The sequence below is a fragment of the Calidris pugnax genome, unplaced genomic scaffold (genome assembly GCF_001431845.1).
Source record: "Calidris pugnax isolate Ruff unplaced genomic scaffold, ASM143184v1 scaffold42, whole genome shotgun sequence".
Taxonomy (NCBI): Eukaryota; Metazoa; Chordata; class Aves; order Charadriiformes; family Scolopacidae; genus Calidris; species Calidris pugnax.
In genome coordinates this window covers 1,964,028-1,984,693 of record NW_015090920.1, presented here as the reverse complement: position 1 = coordinate 1,984,693, position 20,666 = coordinate 1,964,028, and the positions used below count along the sequence as shown (strand labels likewise).

The 20,666-nt window shown below is 42.7% G+C and overlaps 1 protein-coding gene across 1 annotated transcript in view; it reads right to left on the bottom strand.

Annotated features, from left to right (window-relative positions):
- Positions 1-20,666, bottom strand: part of WDFY3 (WD repeat and FYVE domain containing 3) — a 197,175-nt gene that overhangs the window by 140,239 nt on the left and 36,270 nt on the right. The window contains exons 6-10 of the mRNA XM_014949934.1: positions 19,387-19,579; positions 14,206-14,392; positions 9,638-9,804; positions 5,467-5,934; positions 3,900-4,002 (exon numbers count right to left, since the gene is read on the bottom strand). Of these exons, the coding sequence (XP_014805420.1) occupies positions 3,900-4,002; positions 5,467-5,934; positions 9,638-9,804; positions 14,206-14,392; positions 19,387-19,579 (1,118 nt within the window). The remainder of the gene's footprint in view (positions 1-3,899; positions 4,003-5,466; positions 5,935-9,637; positions 9,805-14,205; positions 14,393-19,386; positions 19,580-20,666) is intronic.

Sequence of the window (20,666 nt, the reverse complement as noted above, 5' to 3'; positions counted from 1 at the left end):
AGAAGGGGGGGGGTGGGGTGGGTGGGGAGGGGGAGATAAGAGCATAGGGAGTGCGAAAAAATACAATCAGTAACGAGTAACGACGACAACAAAACATGGGAGGTTGTTGATTTTCATTTCTACAGATTGAACGTCAGGGATGTAGCCCTACGGATGTTTAATGGCTTACTATTTTTCCTCTTCTACCACCAATAAAAATAGAACTTGAGCTAAAGGTCCCTTCCCACCTAGATGATTCTATGATATCCTTCTCAAAATATTTTCACTAAAAGTGTCAAGAGTACAAGGATGCAGGTCAGTTCTAAGAAATCTTCTCAGTAATTCTATTAATCCAACAGTAGTTATTCTCCTCATGCTAGAGCTAAAGGAGTCACAGAATGAAACAAAATAAAAAAATATAGAACCCCCTCTGTCTCTAGTGAAGACTATATGCTTGTTTGGTTAAGGATAGTGTTTATAATACAATTAGTTCATTGTCAAAAATATAACTAGGCTGCTTCTGGACAGGAGAAGCAAACCAGGAACACTGATTGGGAAGCGCTTCAGCCTCTCCACAAGATTCCTAACACTCTGCAGAAGTTTTCTTGAGGCAAGACCTATCTCTGTAGAGATAAAGCTGAAGTCTAACAGTGATTCTCAAGCTTACCTGATACTCAAAAGAACACATGTGCAATATTCACTGAAAATTAAATGAAAATTGACCCTGAGAACATCCTAAAAACCAAACTGGGCCCACATGACGTGTGTTTAGTACAGTGTCAGCACCTAGTTATGTTAATGACTGAAGACGAAAACAGTAGGGAAACAGATCAATGCTGCACTACGGTGTCAAAAGGGATCACTTTCCTTGTGATCATGAACTAAAAGAGCAGTTTGAATGAGCAAATTCAGGATTAACAAGCTAGTCAGGACAATATTTATTCCCTCTAATGTACACATACAAAGCTTAGCCCCACTATCCCCTTCCAAATTCCTGCCTCCTGCTTTCTCTTACGTTCTTTGGATGAAACATGGACGAGGCAAAAGGAGAGGCCTCAGACCCCGAGACAGTTCAGTTGGTTGCATCCTTTACAGGCAAAGCACATCTTTCTCAGTGGTCAGGTCGCTTGTTTTCAGAGAGGTAACACCTTCTATTTCTCCCACTCTCATCTGGACACCCAAATTTTCTTGTTTGAAATTCAGTTATGCACTATTCTAGCAACTTTATCGGAGATACCGGTTTGAGATCAGAAACCAAGCTTTGAGTGTGGTATGAAGCACTGCGAGGCTGCATAATGTCTATTTATGCCTCTCTGTGATGACCTAAAACCTCTGCTGGGCTCTGGATCCAGTGCCACTGGGCTCACGTCAGAGTCACACTGCACAGACAACAACCACAACTTCTTTGAGAAGTGGTTCCTTGACTCCTCCTATACACTTCCATCATCATCCCGAATATGGAGAGCTACTGATGACATGAGGCCCTTGAACTTCCCAGGAGCACTCAGAAACAACATCTGTGGAGTCTGTGGAAACAATGTCTGAGGGTGGTGAGAGCCTGGCCCAGGTTGCCCAGAGAAGCTGTGGCTGCCCCATCCCTGGAGGGGTTCAAGGCCAGGCTGGATGGGGCTTGGAGCAACCTGGTCTGGTGGGAGGTGTCCCTGCCCAGGGCAGGGGGGTTGGGACTCAATGACCTTTGAGGTCCCTTCCAACCCAAACCATCCTATGATTCTATGAGTCATTCCACAGTCCTCTTGAGGTCCCTTCCAACCCAAACCATTCTATGATTCTGTGAGTCATTCCACAGTCCTGAAGTGCTTTATGCCACCCTCTGTTGCTTCTCTGGTGGTTGGGGGTTGGTTTTCTTTTTTTCCCCCCAATTTCTCCTTATATTGAAGCCCCCACACGTACCTTTGTGCCACTCCTTTCTCACTCGTTTCTAATTCTGCCTATTCTTACAGGGCAAAACCAAAGCCGAGTGATAAATGTACAAGTGTGTCATTGATTCACCTGTAATCTATACCAATTCCTCTAAAACCCCCTTATTTCAGCCAAATTCATCTGCTTCTTAGTGTCTGTTCCCCCCAGCCCGCTCATTTTCTTCTTCATCTAATAGGACAGACAAAAAGGGTTTACAAACAGTTATCCTTTCCCAATCTGTTATTTCAAGCTCTCAGAGACAGCTTCTACTCCCGTGAGACACGCATATTGACTATTTTGATGTCATTAAGCCTTGGCTAATGAAGCATATTATAAATCTGCCCGATTTAGAGAAGGACACTCATAACAGAGCCCCTATTTACACACACTGACTGAGAATACACCTTTTAAAATGAAAAGCCATCTTTTGCTGAAGATGCAAGCATTATTGACCACATTTAAGTAGACGTGACACCGTCAACAGCAAACTACGTGTGTAATTATATGCTCAAATTTTTCAATACACAAGCTGTGCTACAAACCCTACTAAAAATTATTATAGTGTTGTTGGAGCGTGATGGGGTGTGGTGGTTATTGCCTTCAGGTAAACACTAGGAAAGAAACTAAAGTGAGAAAGAAACACTGTCTTGTACTCCTTCATTTTAAGCACTCTAGTTTATAGAATCATAGAATCATAGAGTTGTCCAGGCCGGAAGGGACCTCCAAAGGCCATCTAGTCCGACCCCCCCACAGTCAGCAGGGACACCCCCAACTAGACCAGGTTGCCCAGGGCCTCGTCGAGCCTCTCCTTGAATATCTCCAGGGAAGGGGCCTCAACCACCTCCCTGGGCAACCTGTTCCAGTGCTCCACCACCCTCACAGTGAAGAACCCTCTCCTCATCTCCAGTCTAAATCTGTTCCCCTCCAGCTTGAAGCCATTGCCCCTCGTCCTGTCACTGCAGGCCTTTCTAAACAGGCTCTCCCCAGCCTTCCTGTAGGCTCCCTTCAGGTACTGGAAGGCTGCTCTTAGGTCTCCCCGGAGCCTCCTCTTCTCCAGGCTGAACAACCCCAGCTCCCTCAGCCTGTCCTCGTAGCAGAGGTGCTCCATCCCCCTGATCATCCTTGTGGCCCTCCTCTGGACCCTCTCCATCAGGTCCATGTCCTTCTTCTATTGAGGGCTCCAGACCTGCACACAATACTCCAGGTGAGGTCTCACCAGAGCAGAGTAAAGTGGCAGAATCCCCTCTCTGGACCTGCTGGCAACGCTTCTTTTGATGCAGCCCAGGATGGGATTGGCCTTCTGGGCTGCAGCTGCCCACTGCCTGCTCATGTCCAGCTTCTCCTCCACCAGCACCCCCAAGTCCCTTTCCTCAGGGCTGCTTTCCAATCCCTCACCCCCCAGTTTGTATTGGTGGCGAGGATTGTTCCGGCCCAGGTGCAGAACCTTGCATTTGCTCTTGTTGAACCTCATGAGGTTCACCTGGGCCCACCTCTCCAGCCTGGCCAGGTCCTTTTGGATGACATCCCATCCCTCTGGTGTATTGACAACACCACACAGCTTGGTATCGTCCGCAAACTTGCTGATGGTGCCTTTAATCCCCCTGTCTATATCATTGATAAAAATGTTAAACAGTATTGGCCCCAGCACGGACCCTTGAGGAACACCACTTGTGACTGGTTTCCATCTGGACTTTGAGCCATTGGGTACCACCCTCTGGATGTGACCATCCAGCCAGTTCCTTATCCACTGAACAGTCCACCCATCAAATCCGTACCCCTCCAGTTTGGCAATGAGGATGTTGTGGGGGACCGTGTCAAAGGCCTTACAGAAAGCAGTTTATGCTGCTTATTCTCTCTTTTGGAAAAACACTGCAAGAAAAAAAAGTATATTTTAGTGTGTGTGATTACCTACCGGAAGATGCAAAGTCCAGACTACATTGCTTTCAGGCATGATTTTCTGAGTTACTACTTAATAAATATTTTGACAGAGGCCTTTCTACTTACCTGCATTTGTGTTTGATCCTTGTAGTAGTACTGTCAAGGTCTCCATAACCAATAAAGCCAGCTGCTTTTGGTCCTCAAATGAACTGTTTCTTGAATCCCCTAAAAATATAATTTCAGAAGCCAAAGTCATAGTAAAATTCACTCTTTTCTAAGATGCTTCTCTATACTTTATACACCAGCACTTTTATTTTCTTTGCTTCCTCGGAGAATATGCAGCCTAACCATATTCCAAAGCAAATTAAGATTTAGTCTACACATGCATTCCTGGGAACTCTTAACTATGAATCATTTGAAAAGTTAATTTATAAAAACAAGACTATAAACAGAAGCTTTAGAGCGGTGTGAGCTCAGTGGCTGACACTGCAGCTGCATGTGTACTTTCATATCCCCAACTGTTGTTTCTTGAAGCCACAAAACCATACCACATTTGAAGACTTAACAGGATCTGGTTTTGTTAAGTATTCAGGACTTGAAAAAAGAAATTCCACACTAAAGCACAAACCTGCATTCACATAATTACAGTATATGTGCTGGTGATTCAACAGGTGTTAACAGATGAACCAACACTGCAAGTAGCATCTTAAACACAGAGTAACGCTCCAGAAAGAAACATTTTTTAAAAATTATTCTAATAAGAAGCAAGCCACAACACAAGGCCCTGTGCACCCAGGTAGCACCCTCATCAGATGACAGCTTGGTCTATTAGTTTACAAGAACGTGAGAAATGATGTGTTTTTTGCTGGAAAAAAAAAAAAAGCTTTGTAACTTTAATCAATTGCTACTGCTCACTAATGAAGCTCCAGAAAATAAACCCACATGAAACATCCAATAATAAAGATTAAGAAAATAAGTGCCACTTATTTGAGCACAGTAACTCAAATTAATGAAGAATGCAAGAAAAAAAAAAAATAAAAAGAGGTATCATGTGTGTATATATGCACATACAGCACTTGGCAGGCTAAGCAGCCTCGTAATTTATCTCTGAGATGTTCAATTCTGGAGTTGAGATAGCTGTTTATTTATTTATTTAAATGTTTCTCTAAAATGTAGACCCAACTTATTAAAAAAGTCTGCAAACTTGAATATGTACTCCTATTAAGATCTCAGATATGCCCTCTATAGTATTTTTTCAAACCTGGGGCTAAACACAATGAAAAGCACAAGTATCTTTTGTGAGGAGAAGCATAGTTACTACGCATTGCACCTTCACTTTTCCTTTCATTTTATGTAACAAATATTAAACCAATACATTAAAAAAAAATCTGAAAAGGAAAAGATCATTTTATGTAACAAATATTAAACCAATACGTTAAAAAAAAAAATCTGAAAAGGAAAAGATGTACTCCTACTATTTTGCATTCATTAAAGCTCGCCTCGAGCTTCTCGCAGGATGTGAAGAGAGAAGCAATTTCAAAGAACTTTTAAGATGGCACAGCAAAACCCTGGCAGAACCCAGCCCTTGAGATACGTGTTCAGACTCTCTTGTTCCTCCTCCTGAGTGCTAGCCTCCACCATTCCCAGCCAAAAAGACACGTTTTAGTAAAATGGAAGACCACACACTACCTTGATCATTCAGTGCTTGAGTGGGATCTTTCAGAAGGGCTGCATATTTATGAAGAAGGTTTACCATCACCTCCAGAAGCCCCACTTCCCTGAAGACATCCTTAAAGATGTAGTCGTGACGGGTGAACTTCAGGAGCGTCTTCGTGGCGATGATGCTACACTGAAAAGAAGTGCTGGATTTTAAAAGGATGCTCACGCTGATCAGTTCTTTACAGGGTATGTAGTTCAAGCTGAAGACAACAAATTCCAGCATCTCAAAGTATTTGGTCTGCACTTCTGGAAGTTTAGGAATTTTCTCCGCAAACTGAGACAACGTGTGCTGCGATTCCAAAATGAAGTAGTTGGCATTGTCCGCCATATAAATATTGGTGATGGCATCGAGGATGATTTGTGCTAGATAGTTGGTTTTTGCTCTCAAAAATGCGTTCTGGAGGACCGAAAATGCTTGAATATTCCTCACACTATGACCTAAATAAGGAAACAAAGCGGGATGGGAAGAAAAAAGAAAGAGAAAGATCTTAATTGTAATAAACAACGAGTACACTTTTTAATAACGATCATATAACAATGTATGTCATGTATAATAAAAAGTTTTAATAAAACCAACTCTTCTAAAAAGCCTCTGCACAATCACTTACACTGCAAATCCTACAGTATACTGTTCATGAAGGTGACATCTTCATCTTCATCTAGAGAGGTGATTCTGCCACTTTACTCTGCTCTGGTGAGACCTCACCTGGAGTCTTGTGTGCAGGTCTGGAGCCCTCAATAGAAGAAGGACATGGACCTGATGGAGAGGGTCCAGAGGAGGGCCACAAGGATGATCAGGGGGATGGAGCACCTCTGCTACGAGGACAGGCTGAGGGAGCTGGGGTTGTTCAGCCTGGAGAAGAGGAGGCTCCGGGGAGACCTAATAGCAGCCTTCCAGTACCTGAGGGGGCTACAGGAAGGCTGGGGAGAGCCTGTTTAGAAAGGCCTGCAGTGACAGGACGAGGGGCAATGGCTTCAAGCTGGAGGGGAACAGATTTAGACTGGAGATGAGGAGAGGGTTCTTCACTGGGAGGGTGGTGGAGCACTGGAACAGGTTGCCCAGGGAGGTGGTTGAGGCCCCATCCCTGGAGATATTCAAGGTGAGGCTCGATGAGGCCCTGGGCAACCTGGTCTAGTTGGGGGTGTCCCTGCTGACTGCGGGGGGGTCGGACTAGATGGCCTTTGGAGGTCCCTTCCGGCCTGGGAAATTCTATGATTCTATGATTCTATGATCTTTGAACTTAACTGTTTACACAGGCAGCTAAATAAAAGAACATTTCTTTAAAATAGGTGAGCTGACCTATTGTTAAAACATGCAACAAGGTACAGTTATAGAGACAAAACAAAACCCGCCTCATCTACACAGGCCATAAGAAAACTCATTACAGCAATAGTAACATGCTCTGTGTTCCATCACGCAGAACACAACGCTGTCTTCTCCAAGTGTTCAGCAGGCTAAGTTTGGAATAACAACCATCTGTATCCCCTCACTCAACAGAGCAACAAGCAATGGCAAATCCTCATCAGCTGGGTTCAAATCTAGACAACATCCCCAAATTATCCTCTTGCTTCCACTCTTTGGCAATCGCAGTTGTCTTCTTTCCATTGAGGAGTAGCCTGTGTTGGTGGCGTTGCCCACCAGGGATCCAGCGGAGGGCCACAAAGAAGAAGAGAAGCTTCAAGAGAAGTGTGGCCAGCAGGTCACGGGAGGTAATTCTCCCCCTCTACTCGGCACTCGTGAGACCCCACCTGGAGCACTGCATCCAGCTCTGGAGTCCTCAGCACAAGAAGGACATGGACCTGTTGGAACGGGTCCAGAGGAGGGCCACGAAGATGCTCAGAGGGCTGGAGCACCTCTGCTGTGAGGACAGGCTGAGAGAGCTGGGGCTGTTCAGCCTGGAGAAGAGAAGGCTCCGGGGAGACCTTAGAGCAGCCTTCCAATATCTCAAGGGGCTACAGGAGAGCTGGGGAGGGACTCTTTGTCAGGGAGTGCAGTGACAGGACAAGGGGGAACACTTTTAAATCGGAAGAGGGGAGATTTAGATGAGATACCAGAAAGAAATTCTTTGCTGTGAGGGTGGTGAGACACTGGAACAGGTTGCCCAGGGAAGTTGGGGATGCCCCATCCCTGGAGGGGTTCAAGGCCAGGCTGGATGGGGCTTGGAGCAACCTGGTCTGGTGGGAGGTGTCCCTGCCCAGGGCAGGGGGGTTGGGACTCGATGATCTTTGAGGTCCCTTCCCACCCAAACCATTCTATGATTCTATACCTCCATGATAAAAGACCATGGTACTTAGCACTGTTTTTGCAACAGAAGCCCTCCCCACAGGCTGTAACACAGCATTTTATTTTGATTGTCAATTTCCCCCAAAACAAAGTGAATTCAGTTCTCTTTGTGATCAGCCTCACCCCCTTCCCTGCCTCCAAAAGCATTCCTCCAAAAGGTAACAGCAAACTTCCTTCAAAACTAACATGGAACAATTTCAGATACAGGAAGAATACGAATGTTAAATTATAAGTCACAACCATTAGTTTCTAAAAGGATTTTTTACATGCTTTCTTTACAATGAAAAACGTTGAAAAGGGGATTTACAGCTTATTAAATGTGGCAGGAATATAGGTAGTGACAGATTCAACTATTTATATTCTAATTTTGTATCAACAGTTGTTCCAAGCAATCAAGCAGATTAATAAATTATCTTTGATTATTACGAGGACCCTTGAAGAAACCGAATCTTAACCAGCTCCTCAGAGTTCAAGAACTAAGAGGATTTAAACAGAAGCAATGAAGAGAACGGGCTAATATGGTCTTCATAGAAAGACAACTTGCCAAGATAATGAAAAGCAGGAAAAAGGAACCAAAAGATGTCGTGGCAAATACCAGAAAATTAAATGAAATAATTCCTTTGGAGATTGCAATAGGCCCTGGTTCTCTCATGTTATTGTATCAGAAAAGCTAATTCGCTTAAGCAAAAACTAGTAAGTTATTATCAAAACATGGAGAAATGAAGCTCCGAGTGTGACTGTCACCTTCTTTCTCTATTTAGTGCAAAGGGAAAACAATCCCCATGAACAATGAACTCTCTCAATACCAGATAAAGGAAGTCATTGTCCAAGGAACCCAGATATACAAGAGAAACAGTGAAAGTAAGTCCACTAGCCTATAAATCTATAAATGTAACCCTATCACAATTTTTTTCTTATATCCCTAATAATACAGAAGACTTACCCGAGTTTTAAGTTTATACAGGACGTGAAAAACAAGGTTATTTTTATAAAACCCTTTCTCCCCTCAGACTTCCTCAACCTTATCTCCAGATCATAACTGACTGTGGCTGCAAGCACACCACAGATCTCACCACACTGGGGATGAAACAACAGTTTGCAGCTCACAAATTACTCTTGCCTAAGCTGACAAAAAGCTAACTAAAACCAAACCTGGGACACACCAAAAAAAAAACAAAAAACCACCAACCAAACCAAAACCCCAAAAAACCCCAAAAAATCCAGCACAGCCTTTCATATCACTGGAAGCACTGGAATGGGCTGGAATGGGTTTCCCAGGGAAGGAGTTGAGGCACCATCCCTGGAGGTTTTCAAAAGATGGGTTGACATAGTGCTTAGAGATATAGTTTAGTAACGTGAGTGGGGTTTTTTTTGGTATGGTTTTCTTTTGGGGTTTTGGGGGGTTTTTTGTTGGTTTTTTTTTGTTTGTTTTATAATTAGAGTTAGGTTGATGGTTGGACCAGATGATCTTAAAGGTCCCTTCCAACCCAGACGATTCAATGATCCTTTGATCAGTTTAGCAAGAGCAGCTTAAAACACCACAAATCAAACCAGTGCATCTCTCCATTATGATAATCTCTTCAAATGTCCACACAGAAATTGTCAGCTTTGCAGAGACAGATGTTTGACTCAGCCTTTAGTCCTCAAGTAAAAAAGCCCTAAGCTTTCTTCTTTGGGTACCAATCCCATAATAGAACCTTTGAGAGCAACAGAACCAAGTGATTTGATGTGCAATCCTAGTAAAAGAACTTGGACTCAACGACAAATAGTTTGTGCAGTATACAGCTTCTCTGTATTTGGTTGTTTACATTTAAAAACCAAACAAATAAACAAAAAAAAAACAACCCCAAAACTCACCTTTGCCTGCAGGCTGTGGGACTGCAAATCCAGGCAGTAGGAAAGGTACTCCAGTGGTAACACCAGCTGGCTTTAATTCGTTGACACCATACGTTGTTAAGGAAGTTATCAAATTCACCAAGTCCTTCAAAGCATCCTTAGATTCAGCCTCTTTTGCCTGTTCTAATCTAAAGAAAATACAACAGATCAAGTTAGCAGCACTAGTTTATTTCAAATCACTTTAATAAGACACCTCCTCCATTTTATGCTATTGATTTAGAGATCCCACTTTCACTCTCCTGTTCCTACAGTATTTTACATGTTCTCTGATCATATTTCACACCATTCAGTCAAACATTATTGAATTTATGAGAGCATACATTATTTGCCAAAGAAGTTCACCTCGTAAATCTTTCCTCAAACTCAACAGTCTGCTAAAAAGCAGGACAGACAAGAAAATTACTTTGAAAATCCTCTTACAAACACAAAGCTATTGGATAGGAAAACACCTACGTAGTCTGTCATTCAATAAATCCATAGTTAACTTGCTAGATTATATCTGCCACCAATAATACTATATAATATTTTAATAATAGTTAACTTGCTAGATTATATCTGCCACCGAGTTAATACTTTATGCTAATGAAATGGTACCTTGGTAGAAGGCTAACACTTAGGAGCACACAATGGGACACCTTCATTAGAACTGCAGACCCTTAGCATTTCCATCCTCTTGTGTCCAAAGGTGACATCCCATTCCAACACACCATCAGACCAAACCCTAAAATCTGACTCCAAACCCGGAACAATCCTAATTTGCCTTCTGTTTCACCAAAAATTAAACCATGTTTAATTGCTTACTAACTCTGTAGTCTCTACAAACCTCACCGATGGTTGATCGTTGACCAATCGGTTGATGGTTGACACTGATGGACCAGTGTCCAGATTTCACACCCCTACATGCCAGTCAGCACCATAATGGTGCCACAGAGCTCAACAAGTCTCTGCCAGTAAGTTTTAGCCAAAACACACTCCTGTTGTTCATCACTGACTGATCTATAGGCTTGCCCAAGTTGATAATTTTTTTGAAACAAACTACGTTTTGATGTGAAGATCAAATAAACTGAAGCTTGTAAGAAGCAGCAAGAGATATGGCTATCAAAAGAGCAGTCACGTTTTGAACCATCTTCCATCTCCTCTACAATACACAAATTGCTAATGCACAGAGTGCACCTTATCCCAGGCATTTCTGCAAGAATCTCAGCAATTTTTTCTAGAATCACCCCGGGAAGAAGTGAGGATAATGCATTCCTACACTTTGGACTTTTAGTGATGTCAGCTGAAAAACCCAGGTGCTCTCCTTCTTCAATCAGACATGCAAACCTCTAGTCTTCCTAGATCTACGTCAGGGATCCCCCATTCTTTGATTTAAAGGCTGAGCAAGCTCAGGAGGGAGTCTGTTTAAAACACTTGATCTACAGAGGATTGTTCTTGTACCTGAAAATGAAATTGCTAATGCCAATGTGCTCCCCTCAGATTCCACCTAAACTGGGGCTGAGAGCTTCTGGAGAATGACTGAGATTGAATTACTTTGATTTGAACGAATGTGTTAGTAAATACAACATGCTCAAAACCACCATTCATACCACAAGAACAATAACAATTCTTTAAAAGGTGTTTAAAAGATAATCTATTAATAGTTTTAACTCTGATTAAGAATGTCAAGTGCCGTGTCTATGTTTGGTATCCATTTAAAACAAACAAAAAAAAAACCCACCAAAACCACACTATGTAGTAAAAAATGTAGTTGAAATATTTGGGTGCCAAAACCTAGCATCTTAGCACCCAAAATGAATGGGTTGAAAGAGGGAGATAACAACATTAATACTTTTCATTAATGGCCATTACAGCATTGTTTCTAAGCATCTTTGATCCAATCATACTTTATGAAGTGTACACTCAGACATCACTTCCCAGTTTGTCTTAGATGATTTCTAAAGCATACATATATGTTTTATCCACACTTAAGCACGCTTCTTCAGAACTTTATATCCAAACAAAGAACACAGACTGACTATAGATTTTACACAGCAGACACTAATGTGCTGAGAAAGAAAAGAATGAAGTTTCTTTCATGGAAAGAAATAAAAATCACAGATGGATCAAAACATCCACGTTTTGTTTGGGCGAACGTTTTCATTACCATATTTTGTGATGCATTAGCAGGTTAGCAGTACCTTTATTAAAAAATACAATTAAAAAAAATACATATATGCTGATTTCCCAGTAGCGTTAGAGTTCCCCCCAACACTCTGGTATTAGAATTTATGTACAAAAATATCTCTTCAATACTAAGTAGCACGCACCACATTTACTTACATGATTTTGCATTATGATAGTGTGTTAGAATACAAAAAAACTCCAACCAAACCCAAGAATCACCAGCTGCAGTCAATTTTTTATGTTCTGAATTCTTTCTGAATTTTTAGTACCAGCACCTGGTTTCTGCATGTGCTAAGAAAGATTTAGTAATAAACCAACACCGATGAATAAAAAGTTAAACGATGTAGTTTCATAAATGGAGAGAAGCACATAATTTCATGTTTTGGTCCTAATACCTTCATTGCATAATAACCTATAATCACTTATTTATTCAAACTTATTCACCTATTCTTTATTAAGAAACCTTTTCAGAAAAAGCTCACAGTGATCTATCTGCATTCCTTCAAGCACTTTTGCATACCTGAGGAGGAGGTCACAGAGGAAGTTGTATCCTTGCCATATCCTAAAATCATCCAACAAGGTTTGGGATACATCACTGGAGTCTTTGAGGAAACAAGAAAGTCCAGCAAACATCTCAACTATTTCTAGGGGAGAAAGGTCATCAGACTGCTGCATGTTCTGAACACACGTGGACAAACACTCCTTTTCTGAAAAGAATGGCAATTAAGAAATTTAGAATTCTACTGACATCAATCACAGCAAGAAGCATAACTGGTGCAAGGATCATGGCAATAAGGTAACTGTTATTTAACTGTCTCTTATCATACAACATTTAACATCACAGAGCACTTGAAGATGAGTAGAATTCTCAAGAGGCTTTGGATCTGAACCCTACCTCTTTTTGTCAATCCCTTCCTCCCATTTATAAGCTTTACTTTCGTAGGGAGAAGAATTTGTATAGACAAATACTGGGTTTTGCCTTAGAAGTTTGACCAGATAACTCAGTAGAACAAAAAGACATATATGGCAACTGTAAACGATTCTAAAACATCATCTTATTCTTTTAAAACACAGTTATACCAAGTTTTCTTATGCTACTCTTTGGCTAGCCCATTAGCTTGCCTGACAAATCTTGATGAAAGAGAGGCAGCTTGTCTCGTCCTGCATCCTCCTGCAACACTCCATCACTTCTCTGCTCGGTTGCAAAAAAGCCTTCCCAAATCTACAGCCAGATTTTAGGTTGCACTCCTGTTTTAAAGATGCTTCCTTCAATTATCTGCTATTTTAACTTCACAGTACGTGCGAGACATGTGCAAATCTTTCCAGCTAGACTGGTAACAAAATTTCTCAGATATCAAATCAAAGCATAAGACAGGGAAAGGATGCTCCTTTGCATATGGTAAAATGTCTTAGCTTTTTTTCCTGAATATGAGATGAGCCTCTTGACAGACGTTGTTATCTCTTGAGTCAGGTTCATTTTTTTTATCAATAAACGAGAGGGAATGCCGGCTGGTTTTCTTTTTAAGAATTTTTTTCACTTCTTTTAAAAGAACTATCCAATCATACTTTATGAAGTGTACACTCAGACATCACTTCCCAGTTTGTCTTAGATGATTTCTAAAGCATACATATATGTTTTATCCACACTTAAGCACGCTTCTTCAGAACTTTATATCCAAACAAAGAACACAGACTGACTATAGATTTTACACAGCAGACACTAATGTGCTGAGAAAGAAAAGAATGAAGTTTCTTTCATGGAAAGAAATAAAAATCACAGATGGATCAAAACATCCACGTTTTGTTTGGGCGAACGTTTTCATTACCATATTTTGTGATGCATTAGCAGGTTAGCAGTACCTTTATTAAAAAATACAATTAAAAAAAATACATATATGCTGATTTCCCAGTAGCGTTAGAGTTCCCCCCAACACTCTGGTATTAGAATTTATGTACAAAAATATCTCTTCAATACTAAGTAGCACGCACCACATTTACTTACATGATTTTGCATTATGATAGTGTGTTAGAATACAAAAAAACTCCAACCAAACCCAAGAATCACCAGCTGCAGTCAATTTTTTATGTTCTGAATTCTTTCTGAATTTTTAGTACCAGCACCTGGTTTCTGCATGTGCTAAGAAAGATTTAGTAATAAACCAACACCGATGAATAAAAAGTTAAACGATGTAGTTTCATAAATGGAGAGAAGCACATAATTTCATGTTTTGGTCCTAATACCTTCATTGCATAATAACCTATAATCACTTATTTATTCAAACTTATTCACCTATTCTTTATTAAGAAACCTTTTCAGAAAAAGCTCACAGTGATCTATCTGCATTCCTTCAAGCACTTTTGCATACCTGAGGAGGAGGTCACAGAGGAAGTTGTATCCTTGCCATATCCTAAAATCATCCAACAAGGTTTGGGATACATCACTGGAGTCTTTGAGGAAACAAGAAAGTCCAGCAAACATCTCAACTATTTCTAGGGGAGAAAGGTCATCAGACTGCTGCATGTTCTGAACACACGTGGACAAACACTCCTTTTCTGAAAAGAATGGCAATTAAGAAATTTAGAATTCTACTGACATCAATCACAGCAAGAAGCATAACTGGTGCAAGAATCATGGCAATAAGGTAACTGTTATTTAACTGTCTCTTATCATATAACATTGAACATCACAGAGCACTTGAAGATGAGTAGAATTCTCAAGAGGCTTTGGATCTGAACCCTACCTCTTTTTGTCAATCCCTTCCTCCCATTTATAAGCTTTACTTTCGTAGGGAGAAGAATTTGTATAGACAAATACTGGGTTTTGCCTTAGAAGTTTGACCAGATAACTCAGTAGAACAAAAAGACATATATGGCAACTGTAAACGATTCTAAAACATCATCTTATTCTTTTAAAACACAGTTATACCAAGTTTTCTTATGCTACTCTTTGGCTAGCCCATTAGCTTGCCTGACAAATCTTGATGAAAGAGAGGCAGCTTGTCTCGTCCTGCATCCTCCTGCAACACTCCATCACTTCTCTGCTCGGTTGCAAAAAAGCCTTCCCAAATCTACAGCCAGATTTTAGGTTGCACTCCTGTTTTAAAGATGCTTCCTTCAATTATCTGCTATTTTAACTTCACAGTACGTGCGAGACATGTGCAAATCTTTCCAGCTAGACTGGTAACAAAATTTCTCAGATATCAAATCAAAGCATAAGACAGGGAAAGGATGCTCCTTTGCATATGGTAAAATGTCTTAGCTTTTTTTCCTGAATATGAGATGAGCCTCTTGACAGACGTTGTTATCTCTTGAGTCAGGTTCATTTTTTTTATCAATAAACGAGAGGGAATGCCGGCTGGTTTTCTTTTTAAGAATTTTTTTCACTGTTAAAAGAACCTAGAATATCTTCTGATGTGCCAGCCTCACTCCTCTGTGGATCAAGCCCATAGAGAAGCGTTAATATCCCAAACGACACAGTCAACACTCAGATATTTTCTTTGTTGGGGTGGATAATGTTTTCCCATATACACGTGCATGTTCTACACTCATCAGAAACCCCCCAGAAGGCTGTTACAGGTGCAAGCAAAACACCTATCACTTTTCAGGTCCTATCTGAAAATCCTGAACTGCTGACTGTTCTGTGCTTTCAAGGGATACTGCACATTCACATCTTCCTGACTGGAATTAAGAGACACGCTGCCAGCACAAGAAAAAACACAGACTGAAATTTTCTGTGAAGTCTTAGAATATCTTCTGATGTGCCAGCCTCACTCCTCTGTGGATCAAGCCCATAGAGAAGCGTTAATATCCCAAACGACACAGTCAACACTCAGATATTTTCTTTGTTGGGGTGGATAATGTTTTCCCATATACACGTGCATGTTCTACACTCATCAGAAACCCCCCAGAAGGCTGTTACAGGTGCAAGCAAAACACCTATCACTTTTCAGGTCCTATCTGAAAATCCTGAACTGCTGACTGTTCTGTGCTTTCAAGGGATACTGCACATTCACATCTTTCTGACTGGAGTTAGAGACACGCTGCCAGCACAAGAAAAAACACAGACTGAAATCTTCTGTGAAGTATGTAGGAGCAGGGGTGACGTATTTCTATAAGCTGTCAAAATGATTTTGTGGAGCTTTGGAACCGCTTGCTTTCCAGGGTGCAAGGAAACTGTGGGTTTCTTTCTTTGCAGTAGGTGTACACTGCTAAAATGTATGATGAGAACGTTAGTTCACTTCAACAGTCGTTCCAATTTAAAAGTTGTGGAGCTTTGGAACCGCTTGCTTTCCAGGGTGCAAGGAAACTGTGGGTTTCTTTCTTTGCAGTAGGTGTACACTGCTAAAATGTATGATGAGAACGTTAGTTCACTTCAACAGTCGTTCCAATTTAAAAGCAACAAATGCTTCTGTGTGGTCCTACAGTCTAAAAGCCCTAAGTATAATATTAAAACCAGATTCTACCAAATTTCTTACCTCAAATCCTACATACCCAAACATCACTGCAGTTTTAAATTAATGCAACAGGAGCACTTTGTATGCAAAATTGCTCCTGGGCAGCAAATATCCTCTCCAACACCAGTCAGCATCTCGCTTTGCTCTCACTAACCCTTGGTGATGAACCAGCTTGTCAAGCAGACTGTAACCAGTCCCTTGTAAAGATACACAATGAATAAAGTACCACTTATATTAGCTACCAAAATCTGCAACCAGCTACAGAAATACCCCCTGTACCCTACAGTTTCCATGCCTGAAAAATAAAGTACCACTTATATTAGCTACCAAAATCTGCAACCAGCTACAGAAATACCCCCTGTAGGCTACAGTTTCCATGCCTGAAACAGTCAGGATGCTATTTGTCTCAAAAAAGGAGATAAAATGGAATGATTCTGGCTGCTTTGGTCATTTGGTGGCTGGCAGCCTGGATTAAGCCCATGAGATGATTTTATTTTGGCCTTTGAGAATGCACAAAACCTGTCATTTGTAAGCTGTATGGCAAGGTGGGGGAGACAAGGGCCCAGCAGAAGAAACGCAGGCTGGCTGAATGGTCAGCAATCTAGTCAGTCAGCCAACAGGGAAAACCTAGGGGCTGCAAACCCACCCAGCAGCCAGGCTCCTCCCTGCTGTGTCCCAAAATCTCTGCACTTGGTTGTGACACAGGCTCTAGGAGAGGCTAGAGCCATAGAATGGTTCGGGTGGGAAGGGACCTTAAAGATCATGGAGTTCCAACCCCCCTGCCCTGGGCAGGGACACCTCCCACCAGACCAGGTTGCTCCAAGCCCCATCCAGCCTGGCCTTGAACCCCTCCAGGGACGGGGCAGCCACAGCTTCTCTGGGCAACCTGGGCCAGGCTCTCACCACCCTCACAGCAAAGAATTTCTTTCGGGTGCGTAATCGAAATCTCCCCTCTTCCACTTTAAAACCGTTCCCCCGTGTCCTGTCACGAGTCCCAGCTCTCCTGTAGCCCCTTCAGATATTGGAAGGGGCTCTAAGGTCTCCCCGGAGCCTTCTCTTCTCCAGGCTGAAGAACCCCAGCTCTCTCAGCCTGTCTTCACAGCAGAGGTGCTCCAGCCCTCTGAGCATCTTCATGGCCCTCCACTGGACCCGTTCCAACAGGTCCATGTCCTTCATGGACACGTAGCCTTCAGGCTACATTTAAGTTTCCTAGGAGCACCAGTTCTGAGACCACCTCCTTCATGCATAGGCATGGGTCTGAGCCAAGCAAAGGAGAGCCTCCCTGGGACAGGCCCTAGGGACAACATCCTTGGGTTGAAGACCCCCACGGGGAAGCTGGGCTGGACCACAGGGGAGGAAGCCAGTTGGTTGCTTCGTCAATCAGCACTTGAAGGTTCACACTCAAATGTTTCTGTGCCCATACACCACCCTCCCTCAAGCATTTCCTAGTGCCTGCATTACACAGGTTTTGCTGTTATCAGAGTATGCCACCTGCAATGTCTTGGACAACAGAGAGTACACTGCAAGTCAGTGGTAGTTATAAGAGTCTCACCCAGCCCCTTCCTGCAAAAGCAAGATGTCTGGGAGCAAGAATCTCCTCCCAGCATACCCAAATTATGGTTGCATACCAGTATTTACTACAGGGCAGCAGCCTTCATGGGCTTCTAATAACTCAAACTGCGTTAACAGAACACATGGTCTCTTCTCACAGGTAATTAGTGACAGAACGAGAGGGAACGGCTTCAAGCTCCAACAGGGGAGGTTTAGATTGAACATTAGGAAAGAATTTTTCACCCAAAGAGTGGTCGGGCATTGGAACAGGCTGCCCAGGGAGGGGGTGGAGTCCCCATCCCTGGCTGTGTTTAAGGGACGTTTAGATGCAGTGCTGAGGGACATGGTGTAGGGGAGGACTTTGTAGAGTAGGGGAGATGGTTGGACTCGATGATCCCAAGGGTCTCTTCCAACCTAGACGGTTCTATGATATGGAGCTGGTTCTTCTCCCTGCAGCTTCCTCAGACTTCTCCACACTTTTATTGCCAGTTGGAGTGGTACCTGGACAGGCAGCTGTAAACTGGACACTGATAGCTTGCCTTGTGCCTCTACAAGGGGCTGCTGCTAGTTCAAGAGTTGGACTGAAAACAACTAACTCCTGTTAAGAATTAATGCTCACAGTCAGAATGACAAACTTAAGCATCTTCCCGGTGAGTATTTTTCAATACAGGCAGTTACTGATGTTACCAAAAGCCTTTCCTTCTGGTCACCACAAAGTCTACACCAAAATATTTGGGGAAACTCTGTCCTCCAACGTTAAGTTGAAAGGTGGATAAGGCGGACTCAGCTACAAACACCTCTCTCACTAAGCAAGCGCTCTGAAAGTTTACCTGGATGTAAATACTCACACGTACAAACAAAAATCCCGGAAGCTTTCCTCAAATCTATTACAGAATCACAGAATCTTCTAGGTTGGAAGGGACCTTAAAGATCATCTTGTCCAACCGTCAACCTAACTGACAAAAATAGACACCCACACAACAAACAAGGAGCATCATCACTAAACCAGACCTCCCAGCACTTCATCAACCCGTCTTTTGAACACCTCCAGGGATGGGGCCTCAACCACCTCCCTGGGCAGCCCATTCCAAGGCCTGAGAACCCTTGCAGTGAAAACATTTTTCCTAATATCCAGCCTGAACCTCCCCTGGGGCAACTTGAGGCCATTTCCTCTCGTCCTGTCGCCTGTGACTTGAGAGAAGAGACCGACCCCCACCTCTCTACACCCTCCTTTCAGGGAGTTGTAGAGAGCAATAAGGTCTCCCCTCAGCCTCCTCTTCTCCAGGCTGAACACCCCCAGCTCCCTCAGCCTCTCCTCATCAGACTTATTCTCCAGACCCCTCACCAGCTTTGTCGCCCTTCTCTGGACCCGCTCCAGTACCTCAATGTCTTTTTTATGGTAGGGGGCCCAAAACTGGACACAGTACTTGAGGTGAGGCCTCACCAGTGCCTATTTTTGTGTCTATGTCCCAACTGAGAAAACTATCAAAGAACAACAACAGGAAAAAATCTCAGTAATTAATACTGGGTAAGGTGACATACCATGGATGTATTTCACTACGTTGACGCTAAGGCCATGCCGTGATATGGTCATCAGTACTTCCCCTGCACTCTTCCTCCAAGGCAGGTTATAGGGAGGGCACCATGAGGTTATTGCACTGAAGAGAAGCTGGAGATCATCCTTTTGAGCCAGTTCTTCCGCCGGGGACACGAAACTGCACAATTTTACTAGGATCTGAAATAAGAAGTCATTAAACATCTAGCATTAATACCCTGATCATTGCTATTTTTGCCCAAACTTAGTAAAATGTGAAACATTCTTCCACTGAGCACATACATTGAAAAAGGCAATGCGCTGTTTTCCCTTTGTTTCTCTAATTTGAAGACAAAGTTTTTCAACACAGAATCAGAATCACAGAATCTTCTAGGTTGGAAGGGACCTTAAAGATCATCTTGTCCAACCGTCAACCTAACTGACAAAAATAGACACCCACACAACAAACAAGGAGCATCATCACTAAACCAGACCTCCCAGCACTACATCAACCCGGCTTTTGAACACCTCCAGGGATGGGGCCTCAACCACCTCCCTGGGCAGCCCATTCCAATGCCTGAGAACCCTTTCGGTGAAAAAATTTTTCCTAATATCACATGATCACTTCAAGTCCCACTTCAGTTTAAAATGACTAGCAAAAGATTGGCAGCAGAGTTTAGGCTGACATGGCATACTTGTGTGGATACCAGGTTATTCCACTCTTGGAGAAGCTGCCAATTACCTGATTTTACAGATTTACAGGTCTAAATCCTGCAGTGAGGCAGAGGCTCTGTGCAGCAAACTGTTGCGTCCCTTCCTAACGCAGGGTGGTTGTTGTTGGTGGTGGCCAACCACCCGCCTGTTGATGGGTGGTTGGCAGAGCTGCATCCAGAACATCTTGGCCAAATGAAAACAGCCAAAACAGCGCAGCAGGAAAGGCTGCAGCAACACTGTAGACCTACCTGGATAACTGCCACCTGGATCTCAATGTCCAGGTTACCATAAACAAGACAAAATTCAGCCATGCAACCAAAGTTCCTGTGTTGCACTCCCTTTTCTGTATGTTTTGAGGACATCTGATGTCCATTTTGTTTCTGGTGCAGGAAAAGCTCTGAGAAAACCAGAGGAAGACTTCACGAGGCTGTCTGCATCTGGAGGAGGATATTTGGAAGCTATCTGAAACCTCAGCCATTCCAGCCAGCCCATTTGAGAGCACCATTTAACAGCCCTTCAAGATGGACAGAAAAAGAGCTGAGTGGTAACATACTGGGGGGGTGGGGAAGCTCTG